The sequence below is a fragment of the Rissa tridactyla genome, chromosome 5 (genome assembly GCF_028500815.1).
Source record: "Rissa tridactyla isolate bRisTri1 chromosome 5, bRisTri1.patW.cur.20221130, whole genome shotgun sequence".
Classification (NCBI taxonomy): Eukaryota; Metazoa; Chordata; class Aves; order Charadriiformes; family Laridae; genus Rissa; species Rissa tridactyla.
In genome coordinates, this window is record NC_071470.1 from 27,989,812 (window position 1) to 28,011,553 (window position 21,742).

Consider the following 21,742-nt stretch of genomic DNA (forward strand, 5'->3'; position numbering starts at 1 on the left):
CCAATCGCAACAAGCTAGAACCAAAAATGAATATAACCGTTAATTAAAACCAGCGAAAAAACCAGGGATAATTATTCACATTGGCATCTGGCCAACCCGCCAGAGTTAATAAATAGCCCCAAGAGGTCAAGAATTTGTTTCATATGCTATGCAAAAATGTCACCTCCAGCAGCTTGGCTCCCCCGGTGCTCTGGGTTTTGGCTGGAGGGAAGCACAGCCGTTCGGTTACCAAACTCCCCACCAGCGTCCCAAGTGGGGGTCTCAGCCGCTCAGCACTGAACAAACCCAAAAGGGCTTACTCGGGAGAGCCGATAATATCATGGCTCGAAGCCGTCCAACTCCACGTCTGGCACCTAATAGTCATCAACACGTACAGCACTGGGAGGATGTCATAGCCTGTTTACAGCCGTGCGGCGCGCGCTAATGATGCCATGACAAATAGGGAACTGATATGTATGCAAATGCCAGCAGCAACCCAGCACATCCGATGGCGCAAACAAGTTGCAAGAAGCTTCTCTGCTATTAAAGTCTGACTCGCCTAAGGCGCTCCAATCCATGAGCAGGTTGAACACTTGTATAAAGTCAGGTAGCCCCACGTATAATAATGGTGTTGCACTAATTTTCGTTAGTTGAATCCCCTCCCAATATTTTAATCAGAACAATCCTAAACCTTTGTACAGCATTTGTGTGGCTAAAAAAATGAACTGGGAGAAAAAAATTTACTATGACCAATCTCCTTCAAATATGCCTAAGTTGGAATTGCACTCCAAGGACTACCACACCTCCTGAAAATAACATTAAAGAAAACCTACACAAAAGTGTAAAAGCAACTAATTTTTATTTTCTTCCACAATCAGTATCTACCAGTTTCCCCTTCAAGAAGCACATACTCTAATGAAGTGAAAGAGTGCTAAGTATGTATTGAAGTTTTTTGATGCCTCACTGCTCATTATTTTCAGTGTATCATTGAGTAACAGCTGATCTGGCAAGGGCTGAAGTCATCCATGCTGAAGGGACATGGGACCAAATGGTCTTTGTGGGACATTCTGCACTATTACCTGTCAGAAGCCTGTCCCGTCTCTTGCCCTGGTATCAAGATCAAGGCTGGCAGAAGGCTAATCTTCGCTGGCATTCAAGGTTATTTTTATTCTGACTGACTAGAACACAGAGTAAGAGATAATGTGACAGCATTCCTGAACTGCTCACTCGTTAATGCTAAGTGTATGTTAATAAGAATGGGGTTCAGTTACTTGTGGGGGGAAAAATACAATAGCGCAGATAACTGTATTCTAGGCACTGTATAAATGATTGAGCTGGTTTTCTGATGCACCAGCAACTAGAAAACTCAGACTAACAGAAAGCTGATGCTGTCTGCAGTCTTCAGTTGAACAAACTGGTAAATTCTGTCGTACGCAAGCCAATTAAAACACAAAGGAAACATCAGGCTTTAACTCTCCATTAGCTTAACCTGAGAAAGCTGTAAACCTCCCTCCATGGGGTTATTTCTGTCATTATCAAGCCCAGATCTCTTTTAGGTATCTGAGGTTCCCTCTACCTTGGCTCATCGCCTGCCCAGCTCTGGAGAAGCCATCCCCGGTCACCCATCCTGCACAATTGTTAGTCCCCTCCAGCCCGGAGGGACCCAACCCTTCCCCTCGGCAGGGACGGAGCAGAGGACAGCAGGCACCAGACTGTGTGACCTGCTGCTTAGCACGGCGACCGGGGCTCACCTCCTCATGTGGATAACAGAGACAGGATAGATGCAGGCAAAATATATTATTTACATGCCAACAGCAATTTAAATTACTAATTATCTAAGTTATTCTTTGGATACCAGAGACTGCCTCTCAGCTGCCGTCTGAGTGCGCAGGGCTTAAGTTTCAGCTAGGAAAAATCCACATGCACCACTGCTCCCTTGTACCTAGGGAGCCAGTTTGAGCATTGATAGGTAGGAAAAAGCATCTACCATCCTCCAAACTATGGTTAATGTTCAAACACATTCAAGGTTACATCTACATTCCTCTCTGCAGGACATTCTGCAGGGACATAAGCGTTAAAAGACACTATTCATTTCATTAGTCTGCAAGAGAAACCCAACCCTCTATGTTCCAATCAGTTTCCACTGCAGAGTAAGAAAAATTAACCCAGATCTTTTATACCCTAGCAAAAACAGGACGCTATTGCCTGTTCTGGGCTGTGTGGTTTGGTGTCTGCTCCATTCTGCGGAAAGAATTCTGTATTATCAGCAGGATCTGCAGCTGGAAACCTAGGGCATCAACTGCAATGTGGATGCCTGGGGTGCAAGGTCCTGCTCCAAAGGATTTTGAGCAACATTTAACAGCTACGTTAAATATTCAGACACAATGGGCAGTTCCCGCTGGAGAACCTAAAAGAGACCAATCCCAGAAAATATAGCGCTTTCCTAGACCGCAGAATTTATCATCTGAACACAGTTAGGACCCAAGCCCATCTCACACCAGGCTGCCCTCGCAAATTAGCTGCTTTTTCAGAGCAGGACTTCTTGCACAGCTTATAAAGAAAAATCTCGGGTCACCTAAGTCCAGGAAATCAGGCACGACTCGGGATGTTGAACAGTAAACTTGCCTCCTTGGGCATTTATAAATGCCTCCTTGGGCAAGATAAAGGCATTTTTAAAAATAAGATCTTGCCTGTCTATTCATTATTAATTCTAGCTACCTTGGGCAGCTGAGATACTTTCTGGAGGTACGGATGCACGCATGGATTTCAGAGGAAGTCTACACACTTCACAAGGGCAGCTGAAAGCTTGGCATTACCAACCTGCCTGCCCAGTACCATTGCATTTCTGGAATCACGGCCAAAAATTCGCACCAGTTTCAGACTCTCAGCATCTTATGCACTTAGTTGTTAAATCAGTTCTGATGTTCATAAGTGTTACTAGAAAATCTGCATCTGAACAAACAAAAGCACAGAAAAACTCAACTAAAATACCTAGCAGAGAGAGCACAACTTGGCTGATTGTTGCTACTAAAAAAAGATACTAAAAAAAAAGATTTTGTGCCTTCTCCACTTAAAACAATATGCTCCTTTTGCCACCTCTGCAACGCAAGGAACACCACAACTGGAAAGGCAGAGTGAAGTATTAAAAAGAAAACTGCACGGTCCATGGATAAAAGTGCTCATAATTTTTTCTGCTATATTGTGTTAGAACGACCTGAATCATGAATAATGTAAGTAGCCACAGATGTATAAAGAACTGGACTCTTAATCTGATGGTATATTCTCACGAAAAGGAGCTCTGAAAACAAGTAGGTAATTAATTATTTACCAGATAACCATAATTATCTTTCTGTGCATTAAATTGTAGCCTCTGGAGACCAAACTTGTTAGGTCACTAGTGGAAATGTTTAGCAGTCAAGAAAAACGCTTTGATCCTTGTGTACATCAGAGTGCTTGTACACACTATGTAGCTTTGCAAAACTAGAGACCCCCGTTTCCACTAAGCCAAAGCAGGACCAGTAGAGCTACATGAATCTCTGTTACTGTTTCCCAGGCTATCAGTAACATGTATTTCATGTTTTTTCACCTAAGGAATAATTTCCCAGTTCCTGTAATTTATATTGTGATAAATCAGTAGGATTTTCTGTCTAATAATTGTGGGAAGATTTTAAGATTTTGCTAAACCTTTGCTAAACAAGAAAAGGGACACATGAGCAACGCATAACAATGTTGTAAGAACAGAACATGCTATGCCTCAGCAGCAACCAACAGGGGAACTGAGATGGAGCAGGTCCCCGTTAGCACTGTGTAACACGAGGCATTTTTCTGTGCCGTACAATCCTTTAGAGCACGGCTGCATTCGCCCTGATTAGGTGTGGGGAAAAAAGCTGTAATGGGCCTTCTGTCATACACGGACTCAAAAATACCCATTATCCTTAGTATCACTTCTCGAGAGAGCCTACTTACCTTGACTGTTTTGGAAGAAACTAAGACTGAACTATTTGAAAAGCAAATACCTTCAGCTTACAACAAAGAAATTTTCTACTTATCTAATCTTAGTAAAGATAAAATGGCAGAGTTTCATAATTAAACTCTCTTCTACTCTCACCCCACATCTAGAGGTAACCGAGATGCTGGCTGCAAGACTGCAGGTCAGCACTGTCATGAAATCACAGTAGTCTATACTAACAGGCATGCAAAAAAAAATTCAGTATTTTAAAAAACCAACTTTATAAGTCCATCTTCAAGGTATATGTCTGCATAGAAGGAGTGGTCATCATTGATAATTCTTCCACCTTTAATGAGTAGTCGGTCACTCTGGGGAAAAAAAAAAAAAGAGGAAGACACGTGGGTTTGTTGAAGTAAACAAACATAACAATGTATTGATGATATCAAATAGGCTTATGTTATATAGAAAGACATTAACATCAAAGTACTTACCCTATATAAAGGTCTATGCCATAGATTCAGGTGGGTACATAGACAGCGGAGAGGAAAACCATAGTTTCATTGAGTGTTTATTTCTGACTTTTGGAACATGAGGCCTCATGGCCATCACAGTCTTTTTTCCTCAAAGCAGAACTCATTGCATGTGGAAGCACTTGAAATCCCGCTACATCCTCTTTTTACCACCACCTTATTGTACGAAGGCCAAAAATGGAAGAGAAGACCTCAAAATAAACAGCCCAACACCGGAATGGCCAAGATGAGCTCACCTGAGACTCTCCGCATCCCTGGAAGAGTAACAGAGCTTGAAATGGGAAGGGACAAGGACAGGAGAGGCTGCTGAGCTCTGTAATGAAGAAATTCCTGCCCAGGAAAGCTACTTTAAGAAACATCACCTCAGAAGGGTCAACTCGGCTGCTCTACCAAGGTGGCCAAGGGTCATGGCCCACAGCTTGCACCTCATGTACTGTGTTACAGACCAACAGCAGAAAATCTAGTTTCTGGTGGGCATGAGAATTAATTCTTGTCTAATTTGTGAGGTCAAAGGCTGCTGGTTAGTTGGGGTCACTCTGCACTGAGGCTCCCCACACCGTATCTCACTCACTCCATGAGTGAGGTCGGGAGTGCAGCCTCAAAGATTTGGTTTACCTGAAATACCATACAAACAGCACAGAGAGATACTGCCTTCTGCTGTTTTCTTAAGTGCCAGAAAGCAAACAATTTTTCCTGTGAAGAACTGTTCATCATCACCATCAAGTCTGATGGGGCACTGTTCACAACAATCATCTGTTTCCATTCTTCTCTATTCAAATGGAAGTTCAAAAGGAAACGCCAGCACTCTGCCAGAGACAGGGCAACTCTGTAACTTCAGTACCTAACACTTTTGAAAAGACTTTTGCCAAGTGACTGCGAATGCTGGAAAAGCCTAAAGCAGTCAGAATCTTATTTTCCCATTCATATACAAAAAAGCCATTTATTGTAAATTATTTCCTTGTCTCACTAAACAATAACTCTGAATCTTCATTTTGTCCATGTTTTATTCTCCTCACTCCAGCCTCAATTCCTGGTTTAATTACAGGATGACTCACCCATATAAACCATGAATGTCCCAGGTTCCCATTTTAGAAAACAATTAAACAAGTTGCTATTTTTCCTCATCTATAAAACCAGGACAACGATACGGCCCTTCTAAAAACGTATTGATTAAAAAGCGCTAAGTCAGAGTTAGAGATGTTACAACAACCTTTCTTCAACGTAACTTCTCAGTTTTACATAGTGTATTTACTTTCCAGCTTGTATTTGAACATTTTGCAGGTTTGAAGCCTTTATAGCCCTCTGTATCATTCTAGAAAAACAAAAAGGGAGAAACAGACATTTTAAGGGGAAAAAGAAGGGGGGGAAGACAATTTAAATACAGTCCATTACAAAAGAGGATGAACATAGAAGGTCTGAGGTTTTTCTCCATGTGCTGCAGCAGTGAGATGACCTTGGAGGGGGAACCAAGGCAGAGAACTACAATGAAATATGTCCCCAGGACCTGCCTCAGATGTTGGTACCTTCTCGTAAAAGGATGGAGATGAAAGCAAGTCCTCAGTCTGGAGTTTGCCAGAGCAGGCTCCCTGTTTTCTCCCCAGCCTCTCTGCTGTCACTTGTAATCGCAGGACTTGTGCATCAGCAGCCTGCATGGTAATAAGTTATTTTGCCACGTGCTGGCAGTTGCATCTCCTCACCATGATGATTTACTGCACTGCCTGCTGACCTGCAGAGGCCACCATCTTGTGAGCTCTTTTTAAGCTCATTCAATTGCCTTCCTAAACATTAATACTGTCCAATTACAAAAGGCGAGAGCTTATTGATACGGGCAGGGAACGTTACCAGAGGACTGCATCTGTCACTGCTAATGAATCAAAAAATTGGCATGCTCATCAAGATGTTCTGCATTTTATTTCTTTTAGAACAGGAGAAGGTGCATAATAAATAAAAGCAAATGTGACAGGCTGGGAAAGTAAGACGGACTAAAATAAAGCAGAAATACAACCCCAGAAAAATAACTGTAGACATAAGGATTTTACACGTTTTTATATACAAATATACATATATAAGTGGTAAAACTAGGTATTAGAATTATCTGAAATGAAAAAGAATACAAATGCACTTTCAGGAAAGCCCTCAATTATGTGAGTCACCCATTAAATTAAGCCTCACTTACAGTCCATAAAGGATTACTGAACGTTTAGCTATAAAGTCTCACCTTCTTCAGAATTTCAGAGGGTCTAAGAAATTCTGGTGAAGAAAGAAAACTCCTCTTTATGGGGACTTCCAGCATTTTGATTCTTGACACCTTCCCTTTCAGTAGAAAACGCAAACCATTCATAATTGTTGCAAAAAAGAGCAGGTCCTGCTCTCTCTGGTTGCCCCCAGCCAGGAATACAAAGCCATGGGAGACAAGGCCGACAAAAAACCACGCCAATCTTGGTGCTCCCCACTGCTCCCCAGGTAATCTGCCGAGCCACCAGGGAGGGTGTCATGGAGCCCTGCCCAGCTTTTATTAGGACCTGATAGATGTGGAAACATGTCTGACACACATTTCCGTTCCAGCAAATCAGCAAATTCAGAAGAAAAAGGGTTTTGTTGGAACTTTTCACAACCAGCTTAAGCTGTCAGTGTGTTGGTAGGACACGCTGCAGATTGCTGCAAGCCAGGAGCACGGGTAAAGCAGGGTACCTTTACACAGATGGGGCTGATGGGCACAAGCATCCCAGGTGGGGTTTCAGTGACACAGGGACATCCTGGCAGTACACTGCGCCCAAGCAAACAGGCGCTGCCTCCTACACCTTGCTCCGGACCAGAGGTGGCTTGTGCTTAGCTAAAGCAGCAGCACTCAATAGCCATGTGAACCTCACCATATAGATGCATTTCCACGAACACACTGGAAAAAAACCACACAAATGTAACTGACTAGCAGGGAGGCGTGGGTTAATGTTGGCAAGCAATTTGCTGCACACTTCATGAAATAAACTTTCATGCAGATCCTTGTATGCAGACATGGTCAGCATGTGAGTATTCATCCCCACCATGGAGGATTCCCAGGGCCACAAAGATGATGAGAGGGCTGGAGCACCTCTCCTATAAGGACAGGCTGAGAGAGTTGGGGTTGTTCAGCCTGGAGAAGAGAAGGCTCCAGGGAGACCTTATAGCAGCCTTCCAGTACCTGGAGGGGAGCTACAAGAAAGCTGGGGAGGGGCTTTTTGCAAGGGCATGTAGCGATAGGATGAGGGGCAATAGTTTTAAACCAGAGCAGGGTAGGTTTAGATTAGACATTAGGAAGAAGTTCTTTACAATGAGGGTGGTGAGACACTGGAACAGGTTGCCCAGAGAGGTGGTGGAGGCCCCATCCCTGGAGACATTCAAGGCCAGGCTTGATCAGGCTCTGAGCAACCTGATCTAGTTAAAGATGCCCCTGCTAGCTGCAGGGGGGTTGGACTAGATGACCTTTAAAGGTCCCTTCCAACCCAACATATTCTATGATTGCCTAAGCACAGGCTTCGGGCACAGGCACAGCCCTGGCCTAAAGGCAAAGGGACGCTGCCACCCTGCACTGCTGCCACAGCCACTGATGCCTGGGCGCTTCTGCACTGGTTTAGGTCACCGCTACTTGTGGCAGTGAAGTCCTGGACAGAAATCTGGGCACGCATGGGGTCTGTGAAGTAGGTTAGCCCCCTCTGACCCGCTGCCGGCTGTGCATGGTCAGGGACCATTTCTTATTTACCAGGGGCCTGATGTCAGGCAAGGCTTCTTGCAGTTTTCTTCACCAAGTGCCAAACATCTAGAAAAACTAGGGACCAAAGTCCTCTTCTGCCTGACCAATGTTCCATGCTCTGTGACACCCTGGGGAAAGCATTCATGAAGCTCATGAATTAATCAGGCAGCGCTGGCCCATATTTCCCCTTCCCAGCTGTAAATCCCTCCAGGCAGGACGCTTTCTTTGCCTAGCTCCCAGATGTACCCTCAGCCACTGGGGTGACCTTTGGGTGCTCTCACAGTACAAACAACGCATGCATTACTCAGCTCAGGAGGTGACAATATAGTGTAAGCCTTTATAGGGTGGCTGCCACCTTTATATTCAGCTAACAGATGTCTTAGTCACTGGTGCCCTGGCTACTGAGCCTTAAGGGCTCCATACCAAGCTTTCAGTGCATTGCCTGCTACAAGAAGCTGCCAGCCCAGCTCTCTTGGAAAAGCTGCCAGGACGTTCTCCTCCCTCCAGGCTGCCAAGGTCAGACAGCAGGAACACAGCAAAACAGAGAAGGACCATTATATTGAACGCATAAACTGAGCAATTCATTAGGTGCCAAGATTCAAGGGGGGAAAAAACCCTGCTCTCATTGAGATGGGAGGTGTGGAAATCACCGCTGTAAATCCGTGCCGCCGCTCAGCGTTCACTGCCGGGTGTGGGAGCCCAGGTGTTTCTCCTCCACCCATCGCTGCTGCAATGATGCAACCGCATCAGTGCATCGCCGTTTGCTTCCAGGCCTCATGCCCGGCTGTGACACAGCATCAGCACAGCAGAACGATGCTTATCTGCTGTCTCCCTGCAGCTCCATTTTACAAGCACTCCGGCACCTCCCGGCTCAGCTCGGTGCTGAGTGTCATACAGCCTTTCCTATTATTCACAGCTCTTCACCTTCAAACCCTGCGCACTGCTTTCCTGGTGATTTTTTGCTAATCACGCTCTAGTTTCTCCTGCTTAACCTGGCAGCAGAGCCACAGAGCTCAGCCTGCGACATGACAGCAATTTTCACGGCAGCAGAAGGAGATGCCACAAACTCAGCATCGTTTGCTGCAGGAGGAGGGGCCGGCTGCTCAGACTTGAGGCGGTGGCTTTCGCTCCTTTACAACTATTGTTTGCATTACAGTAAGAGCAACAAGAAACGTGGAAGCTGGTGACTGGCACAATTTGTACAAATTGCCTGTTTTGCTGAGATTTTTAAACCAGCTTGGCTCAGCTCTTGTGAAGCGGGTCCGTATTTTCATATGCTCCCAATGGTACGAGGCCAGCAGAGACGAGCAGCGTCTGCACCAACCTGCCAGCCAATGAGCCTGAGCCCTGCTGCTAGCCCAAAACCTGCAGCAGTCTCCCCAGTTACAACTGAAGTGATTTACTTTGGTCAGTAAATCACTCTGGGTTATTTGTAAATATAATCCAAATGCTAGATTCAAATGTTAGAGCAGGAACAACTGCAAAGAAATTGAAAATTAGCCTTTTTTCATTTACCTACTCCACTCAGAGCTAGAGGTATTTAAAAATATTACACAAAGCAAAATTCAAATACATTTTTTACACATGCAGTTCTCAATCTGCTTCTGAACTACTGAGAAACTGCCATCTTCTGACATAAGATTTACTAAACAAATATTATCTCAAATTGGTGCAGCATGTCAAAATACAATGAGCACAAGTTACAGCAAACCACCTGCAGGCACCTTTCAGAGAAAACCACGCCTCTATCCTACAAGATGGAGTTTGGGAAAAAAAAAAAAAAAAAAAAAAAAAGAGAGAATGAATCTGCCATGATGTATTCTAACCATACAAAAAGATTCAAAGATATTTCAAGAGCAGTGTTTTGTGTTTTCAACAAATAGCAGAATCTATCCAGACTGCACTTCTGATATATGCTATTACATTTTTGCTTCTCTTCCACAAATGGAATGTCTACGTGTTACGTCTTCATCTCTGAATCAAGTAAAACATGTCTTTTTAACTATTTACATAGTTATAGTCTATATATACATAGTTTACAATTTAACTACGATGAACTTCATATAACACACCCAGCATATGGGTCTAACTAAGCGCTGCTTCATTCTTGCATTTGGACTTTTATGATTGCTGCATTGCAGCCATTGCCAACTGACAAAGTCTTTGCAACACTCTGAGCCCCACATTTTCCAAGCCTAAAGAAGGAGGAAGCACTCAGCAGTGATTTCATCCTTTTCATAATTCTAAGGACTTATTAGAATATACCATTGTCCTTACATCTCCAGAGCAACAATGGCTGTATTCTCTAAAATCCAGATTAGTCAATGGCCCTGAAGATGACTAAGGGTTTTATGCTAAATAGACGACTGAAAACAGTTTAAATTCCAAACCCACCTGTATTTCCAGTTCTCTGCCTATAAATGCATGTGATTTAAAAGACATCAGATTAAAGGCAATAGACATAAGAAGGCATTAGGCTACGTTATCACACTTGCAGCCAAGGCATCCATCTTTACTTTTTTAGCATTTGAGAGGCAGAATCCTTTGTTGCTAAGGCTTTAAAAGGGCCATTGAGAGTTAGAAAAGACAGGGCATCCCCAATTTAGAGGGAAGGCTCAAAAGCCACAGGCTGCAGTTTGTGTTCTTCTTGATTATCCAAATCTCCACAAGGTGACTATTTGCAAGGGAGCAGTTTCTCAAAGGCAAAAGTGCCACTGGCAGACAATGGAGGAAGACACTCAGAGCTCCTCTGTGCTTCTGTGCTCTCCTTCTTGCAGTTATTGTCCATAATATACAGGAGATTTAATTTTTTTTTTTTTTTGGTGGATATATTTGGTTGTCTATTGTCAGAGCTGGTCAGATTCAGACTCAGTTGTGATGCAATACCATTAAATTACCTTGCTTTTAGCAAAGTACTTACAAATAAGGAACATTTTTAAACTCAATGGCAAAAGAAGAAAGACATCCTTCCCATGAGGAATGCTTGCTTAAAATCCTTTCATAAGGATCAAAGAGCTGTAAATGGGATTTCATGAAGTACCGTCTCCTTATAGAAGATCTGTTTTTAATCGGCACTACCCTTCCTTTTGAATTTCACGTCTAGGTTACCCTCCATAGGAAGTAATTTTTAAGCAGGGTGATCCCTGAATCAACTCAGGGAATTGCTTGTAAAACACTGTATCCTTGAGGCATCATTTATGATACGCCACTAATGGAGAATCGTGCTTTTAAGGTCCTTTTCTTCACAAATGCACTCCAGTATATGGCAATTCATTTAGGAAGGATTATGTTGATTGTAGTAATGCTGTATCTTGGTCTGTAGCCAATATATTCATTCATCTTTATTCATTTAAAAGATCTGATGTTCTTTTGTTTCCCCTTTGGAGACCTGACTCTCTATTCAGCTAGCAATTTCACTCCTTAATCACACAGCCTAAAAGGGCTACTCCTACAGCTCCTAACTCCATGGGGATTTCTACACTGTAAATGTCATCTTTGTTTTGCTTTTAGAAGGGAAGCACAACAAACATCTTATCGATGACAATATTCATCAGCATCAGCAGGGAGTTCACCTAAGCATGGGCTGGAGCGTGTAACCCATTGCATTGTGTGTTGTAGCCATCTCTTGGGTTACACATAGGTTACATCAATCACAGCTGATTTCGAAATCTCTGCAAGCCATTCATAGGAAAGGTTAAACTTGGGAAAAAATAACAGTAATTTACAGCATGACTGGCTGCGGTGTGCCACGGAACTGAAGACGAGTTTCAGCTCAGTTCTAGTCGGAAACCTGTCTCAGGTTACCGGGACACCTTGGCACCACTCGTGGTCAAAATCTGGCTAAGACCATAAGAAATCCCTTCTCTGGACACAAGAGGTGGATGCAAGGGAAGCAGAACAGTAAAAATTGCCCTTTAGCAATGTTAATTGTTAGCAATGTAATATGTTAGCAATAGTAATTCCTGAGTGACTAAACGCGGTGGATACAGATGTGTATTGCCTGCACTTAGACACTTTTTGCTGTCATGTTGCCTCACGTACCTACTTCCCCTTGCAAGTCATTGCAAGTAGCAACTCTTGCTTCTATGGCATCAGCACCAGTCCATGAACAACCCTTCCACAGTCTCTTAGCTGTGGGCACTACATACTCCTTCAGCCAGCCACGTGCAAGGGTGATCAGCTTTACCAAGAGAGATTTCACATAGAGTGTAGATTTTACTGAAATCATTAGGGAAATTTATTATTCAGTGACTTTTATTATTCACCTAAGCAAGAGCTGAGGCCTTAAACCTCATCAGGCCATGCACTACAGTTCAGAACTTTACCTTGTGACAAGCGCATTAAGCGCCAAGCAAAAGTAATCCCAAAGTATCTCTGCCCCAAGGGAAAATGCCATCGTCTTTACACATAGCAAGATTAGAAACCTACAAATTATTTTGCTGCTCATCTCTGTTCCATCTTTCTCATATTTACAAAAGCAGCAAGAAATTTATTGCAACTAACTCTCGCAGTGCCCAAGTGCTTCAGAAGCCAGTGGGCTCTCCTGGATTCCACACAGGAAAATGAAGCTTTACCAGATGAATAAAGTTGCTTATGGAAGAAATGGCAGCAAAGCAGAAAACAGACTCTGACCTCTTGTGAGGAAAGTGGCTCGTTGGCAGTGGTCGCTCTCGGCACTTGTAAGAAGATTCAGACTTGCTGAACAACCACCTTACCGTATCAATTGTCTGCCCAGACAGCCACTGCCCCCTTTCCAAACCTGCACAGCTTCCAGCAAAACGCAGCTCAGCTCCCCACCAGCTATGACACTGATGTGGGCACTAGCTGACAAACTTGCTGTGGCAGTTAAAGGAATCGCTGCCCCCAACCCCTCTTTCTGACCTTCTGCCAAAGGTTTCAATCTCCATAGAAATGTCCCCAGAAGGACCTACGCTGAATGTAATTTAAGACATCAGATGGAATTGGCTTAAATACTATGGCCACTTTTTCTCCTGCAGAAAAAGGAAAGGAAAAGACTTACCACAGAATGACAGAACTGGTGGTTGGAAGTCCAACAACTTCTACTGAAGCAGCTAAAGTACCTCCAGAGCTGCCAAGTCCAGCGCAATATGCAATGTGAATTCACAAATATTCATCGGCAGACAAGTAAACTGAGAGGGGCCAAGTCTATGAAACAGCTAGAAATGGACAAATTTAACTTTGGAGTATTAAGCAAATATTCAAGAGTAAGAGGGGACCCAGAAGTCCCAGGCCTTGGTGTTTTAAAGCAGGACAAAAAGTGCTGTCTAAATCAGTTCAAATCTTGCGCCACTAGCAGAATAACACTGTGAGACACTGTTCCCGTGCCCAGCACTCAGTAGGGCATGGGCTTTTCAAACACTTTTGGCACCTCACTCACCAATCTTTGTGTAGCTTCATATTGTTAAGCAAAGGTGGGTGGGAAAAAAGCATGGTGAGGTGAGATATGGAATAGATCCAAACCTAGACGAGGACTTTGGTTCCCCGTTCCAGGTGCTCACCATACCTTGCATCTGTAGGACATGTCCCGTCTGGTGTCCAAAGTAAATCAGCTGGCAGCTCTTGCACTGATCTTGTCTGACACCAGAACACCTCACATTAACCCAGCGCTTTGCTCAGGCCAAACAGAAAATTTCTGTCTTGACTCTCAATAGTTATCTTGAGACCAAAGTCTCACACAGCAGAAGTCCAGATGAATGTATTTTTTCTCTCACAAAGTATTCTGCTGTGTTCAACTGAAGCCTACTTATTTCTCAGCTCTCTCCACGTCAATCAATTCAAAAGGCTACAACTAAAATTATTCTCTGTGCCCACTCCTCTGAATTTCTGCAGCCTCTCTTCATTTTTCTGCATCTGCTTCTTTTTCTCATCATGTGCCAGTTCTTCTCTTTACTTGCTAAGCTCAATGATGAGATCCTCCCCTGTAACACCACAGGAGACTGAGCTCTCTGTCTCCCCGTGCCTTACAGTCTGCCAGCTCAGGACCAGCAGCTCCCTCCCCCATTCATATGCCAACCCTTGGACCATTCCCAGGAATATTATTCCCTTTTCTAAGAGATTTGTGCACCATTTGCCTCTCCTGTGTCCCTCCTTGCATTTGCTTTGGTGACTAGCTATTCTCCCTCTGCTCAGTAGAGTTGTCTTCACACCTCCTCTTCACTGAGCTCACACTGATTATGTTTTCATGGTTGCAATCGCTACTGGAAAAAACAAGTCCTCTAACAGACATTTTACATGCCACATGCTTTTTTTAAGTTGTTCTCTGTATATACTGTAATTTTTAGTTCATCTGGGCTCAGGCCTTGCTTGAAAAGTGCCGAGCACTACCCAAACCCACAAGCCAAAATAATTTGTAACAGATCTTCCAGTGTCATCAGCCCCATTGATTCCCTGTAACATGCTGCACAAGAGGAGTATAATAGCGACATTAAAAGCAATGGGCGGGAGGATGTATCCCGGAAAATCTGTCTGCATGAGAGCATGCCTGCACAACCGAAGCACAAAAGATTGCCACCTCATGCAGAAAAACACCTCAGCAATGGATGCGGTGGCTGACTGTGCTACACAGCCTGAGAAATATGCTCCTGCAGATGCATTCTTGGTCACCCTTACATTATGCACACCCTGCTACATTCCCAGCTAACACTCCTGAACCAGGGCAGTGAGACACCCCCGCCCCCCAGGACTTCAACACGGTGCAGGGGACGTGACTGAAGTGCTTACACTTACTCGTTCAGTGCATCTCTATTTTACATCACCCAGAGACTGGTCTGGGGCTTCGAATACAGAGGTCCTCCTCACAGCACTTACAGCGAAAGGGGCCGAGTTTCTCCAGCCTGACTTACAACCGAATGGCACCTTACACTGGAGCAGTGCTGGTGCTCAGCTAACAACAGCAAGCCTGGATGCTGCATGGGATGCATAAAGGGCAACAGGAGAGCCACAAACCAGATAAATTGCAAGAAGCATGAATTTTCAGGGGCTGAAAGGAAAAAATAAGGCAGGTGAAATGAAATGAAAAAACAGCAAGTGGAGGCTTTGATAAATGAGAGCAGGGAGATGCTGAGTGCCAAAGGGGGCCTGTCTGCAACATAGTGTCTCTGCTGTCCTAGATACTTCCAGGGGAAAGCGGAGAAGGGAAAGCAGAAATAAAGGGGAAAGAGGGTGTTAGTCAGACACTGTGAACAGTCCGAGGGAGTCAGGAGGCAAGGCACAGTCAGACAAAGCACAAGGTGGCAGTTATGCCCACGTACACCAAGGGGGGTAACCCAGAAAGGACACTACAGGGTTGTCTTCCCAAGAGTGACACCTGCTCCCACACCGACCAGAGCTGAAACCAGCCTCTGCCTCCTCCTTCACAAAGTTCCTGATGCACAGACCTGACTCACAGCAAGCTCCTGGAGGGACATTTCGGCCAGGTACTGATGGCAGGTAGTGTCTGTGGCTGGATGCTGTGGCAGGATGCTGGGTGCTCTTCTCGTGCGCTCAGGATGGCTCTTGGCCCCATGCATGGAACACAGGCTTGGTACAGGAAAATCCACAGCAAAGTATCAGCACACAGGACACAGTCAAAAACTAGTTTCTCACTATTCCAATGAATCCAGGAGCTGCTGTAGCTCCAAAAAGCCAAGGGGGGGGCGGGGGGGAGAGAAATGTTAAGCACAGTAACAAATGACATTTTTATATGATTTCATCATTGCTGCTGTTGTTGCATAACTTTACAGAGCTATCACATTTCCTCAGAGCCCAGAAGGCTTGAAGCTCCCATGTATTTCCTTAGTGGCAGGATGAAATACCTAATTTACCATACCGGAATGGGGCTTTCAGAAGAGACACACAGACAAATCCGGTGGGCTCTTGTGGGATGGGCAGCACGCACAAGGTATAACACAGAGTGTCTGATTTGCTTTCGCTGGAGAAGAAGAAAGGCCAGAAGTGTAAAACACTAAAATACAAAAAGGCAGTCCAAGTCTGATGCCTGCCAACTTCACTAATGTTAATTTATGCCTTTGATTTGGTCACAAAACTCACTAGTGTTAATGAATATTCATTTATAGAAGCTTCAACACATCCTATTTCAAAGAGAACAGGCTGAGGTTTGGGGGTTCTTTCTCCCAGCAATCCTCTCTCTCGCACAGAGAAGGAAATTTGTGAGAAGTGAAGAAATGAAAATGAACTGTTGATTCCAAGGCAAACACTTGCAACTCTTCCAATTTCTTCTTTTACTCCAAATTGGAGCGCAAACAACCAGCTATGGGTGGGAACCTGTTACACTCCAGCTGCAAATGAAGGTCAAGCCATGCACAAAGCACCTGACTCACTCAGAGGGCAGCCAGGGCCTCCCCCAGTCCAGAGGTACCCTCAGTAACCTCAGTTCACACCATACACTGAGGACCAAGGCAAGAGGAGCCATCACCCAAAGAGCCACTGCAATACCCAGGTTCAGCCTTGTCCGCCAAGAACTGCTGCCTGTTGATAGTGGAAAACTATAAATGCATACTTTGCTATCATAATACTCTGCTTTTAGAAGGAAGCTGTACCCCTCCTGACCAAATGTTTTGGCTAAAGGATTTTTTTTTTTTAATACGGAGAAAGCCTCAGGGTGCTTACAAGCCTTGTAACACAGGCTCAAATAATGCCTTTAACCACCAGGTTTGCTCGTGAAGCTGCCACACCCACCAGTCAGCCCTCTCTTCTGCTACTGAAACTTGCCCTGAATGCTTTTGGTGCCAGCTTTCCTGGGAAAGCTCAACGAACCCAAGCCTCTTTGAGCTCACCCCACTTCCCCACTCATCTGTGCCCCAGGTGCCAAAGCAGCAGTGACCCCATCATGCATTGATCCAGCCCCCCAAGAGGAAAGCTGGCACCAGCCTGGAGACCAACACCAGTGCTGGGCAAAACCTCTGCATGACCAAACTCTGGGGGGAGATTTCCCCTGAAAGCCCCCTCCCCGTCAGCTCTGCCCATTCAATAAAGAATAGCCACTAGCCCCTGTCGATCCGGTGTATCTATGGGAAACGATATACTGAATCAAAGGACCCAGATCCTTTCTTTCTGGCATGGAAAGCATGCTCTATTGTAGCCCTGCTCGGGGATAAAAGCATCTAGCGGGAGACAGGCACAGATAGGAAGAGGATGGTTATGATTAACTCTTTGACTCCTGATCCCCACCATGCCTGATGCATTAATAGCTTGCAGAGGTGTCGGTGCTGGCATCATGGCGCTCTTTGATTTTCTACACTTCCCCCGCCACCATCACCACCACCGCTCCCCCGTTTCCCCACCTCCCATCTCCCCGTACCCCCAGCCCACCCTGGCCCACCGCCCCCTGCCCCCGCCGGGGGGCTGTGCTGCCCCTGCCCGCTGCCGGGGGGCGGCGGTGGCGGGGGCACGTTGTGCTGCGGCTCGTCCCCTCCCTCTTTTGTTCTGCCTCGCCCGGCGGCCGAGCCTCCCCGGGCCCTGCTCCTCGGGAGGGCGGCGGCACCGTCGCCCCGGGCCCCGAGCCTCCCGCCGGCCCTGCCCTCCCCTCCCCTCCCCGCCCCGACCCACCACCGCCGGCCCCGGGCTGGCGAGAGAGCAGACAGCGCTGAGCCCCGGCGGTGCGGAGGGGGAGGAATGGGGGAAAAAAAAATAATTAAAAAATAAAAATAAAAATTTAAAATTAAATCCCTCCCAGACGGGAGCTCCAGCAGGAGGAGGAGAGGGCACCGGCGCCCTCCCAGCCGCGGGGAAGCCCGGCCGCGGTCCCGGCGGTCTCCCCGCCGCCATCCGTGGGGCATCTCCCGCCTCACGCCCTTCCCCGCCCCGCTAACAAAGGAGCGAGGGCAGCGGCTCGCTGCCTGCCGGCATCCGCTTACCGTTATGTGGGGGATGCTCTTCTTGCCCTGGTAAGACATGTTGGCTCTCACTAGCGCCGGGCGCACGCCACACACCCCGAGGAGCGAGCCGAGCCCGACGGAAAAATATCGGCGGTGATAAGAGAAATAATAATTCGGAGCCCGGTCGGGTGATGGGGCGGGGCAGGGGCGACCCGGCAGAGCTGGGTAATGGAGGCAAAGTTTCCTCGCCCAGAGGAAGGGGAGCCAGGCAAACCCGGCACCTTTTTTTCCCGGCTGCAGTGAAACAGGGACGCGGCTCCCGGGGGGGGTCGGCGAGCGCTGCCTCTCCCGGCGGCAGCAGCGCCCTCCCGGCTGCAGGTCGGAGCAGGATTCGCTCAGCTCAACCCAGGAAGCGTTTCCTTCCCTCCTGTCCCCCCCACCCCTACCCCCTCGGCCCCCCTTCCCAGCCCATCAATCCAGCCGGAGCCTCCCTCCCTCCCTCCCTCCCGCACCGGCGCTGGGAAACACCGCCCCCCCCAGCTCCGCTGCCGCCGCCCCTCTTGCAGGCGGAGGTCACCGGCAGGGTCCCACGCGTGGGCTCCCGCAGGGTGGGGACCGCGGGGGGGGGGGGTAACCCCCCGTCTGTGGGTCCAACTGCACAGTGCACGGCAATGGCACTGCCTGCTCCGTCCCCGTGGCACTGACCCGGATGGCACTGCCATGCTCTGTCCCCATGGCACTGCCTGCTCTGTTCCCCCATGGCACTGTCCCCATGGCACTGACCCCGATGGCACTGCCTTGCTGTATCCCCACAGCACTGCCTGCTCTTGCCCCATGGCACTGCCCTGCTTTGTCCCCGTGCCACTGCCTGCTCTGTCCCCATGGCACTGCCCAGCTTTGTGCCCATGCCACTGCCTGCTCTGTCCCTGATGGCACTGACCCAGATGACACTGCCTGCTCTGTCCCCACCACTGCCTCTGATCCCCACCACATTGCCCTGCTCTGCCCTCCTCGTCACTGTCCCAGTACCAAGGTAGGCCGTGGGTGATGGCACAGCCCGGCACAGCCTGGCCAGGCCAGGTAGATGCTATGCCAGCAGCTGCTGCAGAAGAAATGTGGCTAGTTGAAACCCTTCCGTCTTTTCTGACTCAGAGTGCCTCCCTCCACCCACGGTGCTTGGTTAATGCTCCATGAACCACTGCAGGAAGGGTAAAAGGCATTGCAAAGCTGCGCCTGAGTTAATCCCCCCAATGACAAGCTCTCAGCACATCCACCCCTGCGACACACACAAGGTATTTCCCACGCAGGCCACATCCCTGACACACAACCCTCAAAATCACCATTCGGAGCTTGCATAAAGCTCTGGACGCTGCTGCACCGGGGTCAGGCACGTGGCTGCTGCTTAAAACGCATCTTCCTAAGCCAGTAGCCAGATCTTGCCTGCTTTACCCCCAACCTCCTCCTCCTAACCCCCCAGCCCAATCCAGAGCCAGCCAACTTTGGAAGCACAATGAGATACGAGGAGGTAGCGTGCAATGTGCTCATTACCCTGAGTCCCAGGCTGAACTAGGAAGCAGAGAAGATGGGGAGGAGGCATAAAAAGAAGGGGGATGTTCAGGGTGTGCCATGCCCTCCCACTGCCCCAGGGTCCTGATGGAAAAGACACAGTGGTTCAGGTGAGCTGGGAAAGGGAAGACTGCACTGCAGCTGGCAGCCTCTGAAGGCAACCCTGAGGTCGTTGCAGTGGAGCGGCACCACTGCGAGACACAGTCTCCCACCAAGCCCTGCCTGCTTGCACCAGTGCCCCACCACAGCGGGCACCCACCAGGCTGCACAGGAGGCCATGTGGCACCTGCACCTAGACCAGAGAGGACCAGTGCCCCATTCATGCTCAAACTGAAGAGGGGGAGAAAAGAGTGGAAACTCTCAGTTTAGCCTGTGGAAAGAGTGGAGCATGGACAGGCCATACAGCATCCAGGCTGGGTGCTAAGGGAACCGGTGCATCTACACAGGGACATGACTGCAAGGCCACATTTCTTTCTAAGGGGAAATCAGTGACAGCCCCGGCTCACAGGAGAGCCAGCCCCCCGGGTCTGCCTCCAGCCTGCGTGCCACAGACAGGGGTAAGACGGAGAAGCACAGCTGGCGGGGGCTAGCCAGCCCCACCATCAGCCTCACTTTTTCCTTAAGTCTACAATATAAGCCCAGGTTGCAGCCCCGGAGGTGGGGAACTCCCGGGCAAAGGTTTGGGCTGATCCTCCCGCCTTACAGGCTCCCTGCCGGGGAGACAATGAAGGCGCATGGGGAACCGGGGAGGGGGAGCCGGGGCAGAGCCGGGGTCTGTGCCTGGGACAGGCTCCGCGGAGTTTGCCCGGCGAGCCCAGAAGTGCAGCGGGGGCTGCTTTGTTCCAGGGGAGGGGGCGCGGCGGGGAGGCGCCGGGGCTGCCCTCCAAACCCAGCCGGCATGGGCAGCGTTTTACCGGCAGGAAGGGAAACGGAGAAAACTCATGGCCATCACTTACAAAGGAAAACGATTTCTGGGGTCGGTCCCCCTCCTCTCCCCCCCGCCCGCCCCCACTAAGCTGAGGGTAGTGAAATAGTTTAGGGGCCAGCCGGGCTTTTCCTATAGCATCACCGTGCCGGGGAGGAGGGGTCCGTGCCTCCCCGACCTTCCGTGCCGAAACTCCCCCGCGAAGGCGGCCCCCGGGGGCTCTGCGGCACGGCTCGGCTCGGTTCAGCTCGCCCGGCGAGCGGGGGCGGCGGCTCCCCCCCCACCCCCGGCCCGGGGCCCCGCTCCGGCCCCGCTCACCTGCCCATTGTCCTGGCCCTGCAGCAGCTCCTTTCCCGCGGGGTATCTGATCTCCACGCCCGGGGTCTTGTCCTCCCGGTCTCCCGGGGAGCTGATGACGGAGCCGGAGACCTCGCTGATGTCGCTGGCGGTCTCGCTGTAGTTGTCCCCGCCGTCCAGCATGTCGTGCCGGCTGCCGCTCCGCGGGGTCCGGGACCCCTTCTTCCCCACGCTGTAGGCGTCGAAGTCGATGGTTTTGTTCTCGTAGGCCCCCTCCACGGAGGCGAACATCCCCCCGTATTTCTGCCGCGGTGTCTGGGCTGTCGTACCCGGCCTAGCTAGATAAACAGGCAGGTCATCTTCTTTATTCCAGTTCCTCTTTCTCTCGGCCATTCTCGCTGTCCGGATCTCTCCCTCCCTCCCTCTCTCTCTCTCTCTGCCTCCCACTTCTCTGCACCTTCTACTACCGGGATAAGCTGCTAGTGACCATAAAAATGAATGGATGGATGCAGCAGTGGCGGAGCTGGGTTGGCTGGTGGGATCTTTCCCTCAGGGAGATGCAAACGTTAACCTCCCTCCCCCCACCCACCCCCCGGAAAAAAAAAAAAAAGAAAAAAAAAGAAAAATAAGAGAGAAGGAGAGAGAAAGAAATAAATCCAAGCGGGATTTAAAAATAGCCGTGTTAGTAAAGAGCACGTGAAAATAAAGTACAAAGAGCGGAGAGGAGAGGGTGGCAGAGGCAGGTGATTGGAAAGCCCTTGACGAATAGGAGGAGCAGCAGCAATTCCCAGAGCAAGGACCGCAGTGCACACGCTCCCCCGGTATAAAGAATGATCCGGGGGGCGGGAGGCAGGGGGAGGAGGGAGCCCTCGACATGCACACACAGCCGGTGCAAACAGGGTCCTTCCCGGCGGGCGGGCGCCAGTCACCTGC

General features: G+C 48.3%; 1 protein-coding gene across 2 annotated transcripts in view; it reads right to left on the reverse strand.

Moving 5' to 3' along the window:
- Nucleotides 1–21,220, reverse strand: part of CRMP1 (collapsin response mediator protein 1) — a 51,402-nt gene extending 30,182 nt beyond the window's left edge. The window contains exons 1-2 of one of the 2 annotated variants that reach the window (XM_054203965.1): nucleotides 20,831–21,220; nucleotides 4,208–4,296 (exon numbers count right to left, since the gene is read on the reverse strand). In XM_054203965.1, coding sequence (XP_054059940.1) covers nucleotides 4,208–4,296; nucleotides 20,831–21,202 — 461 coding nt within the window. In that variant the 5' untranslated portion in view covers nucleotides 21,203–21,220. Of the gene's footprint in view, nucleotides 1–4,207; nucleotides 4,297–18,060; nucleotides 18,339–20,830 lie in introns of those variants that run through there. The other variant, XM_054203966.1, reaches the window with a different exon arrangement.
- Between the last annotated feature and the right edge of the window lie 522 nt (nucleotides 21,221–21,742).